Source organism: Mytilus trossulus, chromosome 2 (assembly GCF_036588685.1).
Source record: "Mytilus trossulus isolate FHL-02 chromosome 2, PNRI_Mtr1.1.1.hap1, whole genome shotgun sequence".
Taxonomy (NCBI): domain Eukaryota; kingdom Metazoa; phylum Mollusca; class Bivalvia; order Mytilida; family Mytilidae; genus Mytilus; species Mytilus trossulus.
The window spans coordinates 66,327,219-66,330,874 of NC_086374.1; the positions used below are offsets into that span (position 1 = coordinate 66,327,219).

General features: G+C 33.7%; 1 protein-coding gene across 1 annotated transcript; it reads left to right on the top strand.

Annotated features, from left to right (window-relative positions):
- The first annotated feature begins 316 nt into the window (after positions 1–316).
- Positions 317–703, top strand: LOC134705947 (GATA zinc finger domain-containing protein 14-like). Its single transcript, XM_063564660.1, has one exon. The coding sequence runs from the start codon at positions 317–319 to the stop codon at positions 701–703; it is 387 nt and encodes a 128-aa protein (XP_063420730.1).
- Positions 704–3,656: the final 2,953 nt, after the last annotated feature.

A 3,656-nucleotide genomic window follows, 5' to 3' on the forward strand; every position in this document is an offset into this window, starting at 1 on the left:
TAATTTCATTTGTAATTTAGCTATTTTTTTGTCTATGCAATTTCAGGGGGAAATAACTCTAAAATATAAACCGTTCGTACCAACCGTTACTTGCAACGGTTGCTTGAGGGCATAATCGAGTGCACACAATATTGTTTACTATAAATACAAGAAGTAACCACATGAAATTAGTACCAAATTACAGCTAAAATTCTCAAAATAGTTCTATATATGATTCATGAAACATACGTTGATATTAACTGTACATGTATACATCAATTATTTCCAAAAGTTAAATGACGGCTCCCAGTTCGTACTACGGTTGGTACGGTTGCAAATGTGGAAACCTCTAGTGAACTCTAACTTGAGAAGTATTGTCAACGCAATTGGTAACGACAAGCTTGAGATCAGAGGATCAGAGGTAAGAGCTAGACACGATAAAAGTACACGTGACACCAACACCAATACACAAAGACGCGGAGACCGAGACGATACGATAGTCAATAATGTGAGTGGTAATCTTGGCTATTACAGACGAAATGATCGTGGGCGTGGAAACACTAGAGGTGGAAATAGCCATAACACGGATCAAAGGTCAACCTATAGAAATGGACAATCTACCAATGATAACCATAATCAGTCAGAAAGGAATTTCAACGATCGGGGACGAGGACGAGGTCAGAACGGAGGTCATAATCAGAATAGCCATGGTGGGCATAAATAGGTAAATTGCGGATTTTGGAATATTAATGGTTGGAAGTCTGATGTAAATAGCGAGAAATATATGTTTTTAATCTCATGTGTAAAACATTATAATTTGGATATACTTGGACTATCGGAGACGCATCTTACTGGGGATAACGTTATTAGCGTTGAAGGTTATCAGTGGTTTGGTCTTAATCGTAAACATATTCATGTCCGAGCAAAATCCGGATCGGGTGGTGTTGGAATTTTAATACGAAATAGCATATGCAATGAATTTGATGTTACAATTGCAGATAATGACACTGAGGGAATTTTATGGATTAAACTTGAGAACAAAACCAATGCCAATAACGTTCTTTATGTCTGTGTTGTTTATATTCCTCCCGAAAATTCCACACGTGCAGTTAACGTTCATGAATTCTTTGACAACTTAATGACTAAAGTATACACTGTTCCTCAAGGAAACCCCTTCTGTATGTGTGGTGACTGGAATAGCCGATGTTCGGACTTTGTTGATTCAATCACTGGTATTGATAATCTTCCTGACAGACATGTTGTAGACTTTCAGTGTAACAGTTATGGGAAGGTCTTTTGTGAATTTATTACAGATATTAGCTGTTGTATTTTAAATGGAAGAAATACCCTATTAAATGACTACACCTATGTATCGACCCGCGGTCTGAGCGTTGTGGATTACTGCGTAGTACCGTACGAAATGCTGGATATTTTCAACAAATTTAAAGTTACAAGAACTAGTTTAATTATAGAGCAAATATGTGCTAATGGCAAATTTGATCTTCAGAAAATTATTCCAGATCATTCTCTACTGACTTGGGAAATAACGTTGAAATTTAGTCAAAGTAATAAAAATGCTGCGCAACCAAACAACAATCGTAAAATTAAAACCAAATATGACATAAAAAAACCCAGAGGACTGGCTCAGTTCAGAATATGCTCTGAATGATATTAATATTATAATTCAAAATTTGGAATTTTCAAATGTAACGCAAGACAAGATTGACAACATGTATGATGCATTTGTGAATGTTATTAAAACGGAAATGTCTACAAAATTATCATCTAAAGTGATTGTCTTATCCGACGGCGTAAATAATAAAAGAAGGAGATGTAAGAAACCTTGGTGGAGTGAGGAGTTAACTGAATTATGGAACGACGTTTGTGCATCCGAAAAAATATGGATTAATTGAAAATTCAAAATCAGAAAAAGTTTTTTCGACAAGTATTTGTGAATAAAAGGAAACTATTTGATAAAGCGGTTCAAAAGGCAAAACGCCAATATTGGTACTCCATGCAGGAAGAATTGAGTAATTCGTGTGGAAACCCAAAAGACTTTTGGCGAAAAATTGGAAAAATTGGTGTAGGTAGTGAGCGCCAAAATTATATTCCTATGGAAGTAAAATTAGATAATGGTCAAATTTCTAGTGATAAAGATGAAGTTTTAAATAAATGGAAGTGTGATTTCTCTAATATGTTTAATAGAAATGATGATAGTGATATAAATATATGTGAAAATGATGTAGATGTTATATATGATGATATGTTAGATTGTAAAATATCTGTGGAAGAAGTATTTAATGTTTTAAAAAGTTCCAAAAATGGTAAATCACCAGGATATGACGAAATACCAGTTGAATTGTATAAGAACCAAACTTTGTTAAATGCACTAACTAGAGTATTCAATATTTGTTTTGACTCTGGTAAAGTTCCAGCAATGTGGTCAAAAAGGGATTATAACGCCTATTCCAAAAAGCTCAACATCAGATCCGAGAGATCCCTTGTCGTACCGTGGTATAACTTTGGCACCAGTTTCCTACAAATTGTATTGTGGAGTATTGAACTCTCGACTAACATATAAGCTTGATGATATTGACTTCTTATGTGACGAGCAAAACGGTTTTAGAAACGGTCGTAGTACTGTTGACCATTTAAGTACATTGTCTACTATTATAGAAACTAGAAAACTTCGTAAACATTCAACATATGTGGCATTCATTGACTTCAAAAAAGCTTACGATTGGATAAATATAAATTTATTATTTGTAAATTAAAAACACTTGGTATTAGTTCAAAAATGTTAAAATCACTTTATTCTCTTTATAACAATGTACAGGATTGTGTTAAAGTAAATGATAATTTAACCGATTGGTTTGACGTAAATTGTGGTCTAAAACAAAGGTGTATCCTTTCGCCTTTATTATTTAATATTTATATTAATGATCTTGTTGATGAGGTCAAGAAATTGAACATAGGTATAGACATTGAAAATGATAAAGTTAGCATGTTGTTATACGCAGATGATCTTGTTTTTATCACTGAGAATGAGAGTGATTTACAAAAAATATTAGATGTTTTGAATATATGGTGTTGTACTAATGACCTTACTGTTAACCTAGAAAAATCTAAAATAGTACATTTTAGAGCACAGTCTGTATCTAGATCAAATTTTTCATTTTTGTTTAATGGTAACAATGTAGGTATTGTTTCCCAATACACATATTTAGGTTTATTGTTTACTGAGCATTCAAGCTATGATAATATGGCAAAAGCAGTTGCTAAACCGCCAGTAGATCGTTGGGTCTGTTAATATCCAAATGTAAAGCTAATGGTGGATTTCAATATTGTACATTTACAAAATTATTTGATACACTTGTATGGTCTGTAATAGATTATGGTGCCTCTATATGGGGAACACGTGATTTTTCATGTATAAATAGTATTAAAAATAGAGCCATGCGTTTTTTCATGGTTGTAGGACAATACACGCCTAATATGTCGATGTATGGTGACATGGGCTGGATGCCATGTAAAATCAAACAGTGGACTAGTGTTTTTAGAAACTGGACACGTTTTAATAAAATGAATGATGATAGAGTAACTAAAAAAGTGTTTGTATGGGGTAACATATGTAAACCAGATGCTCCGCAGGGCGTAGCTTTATACGACCGCAGAGG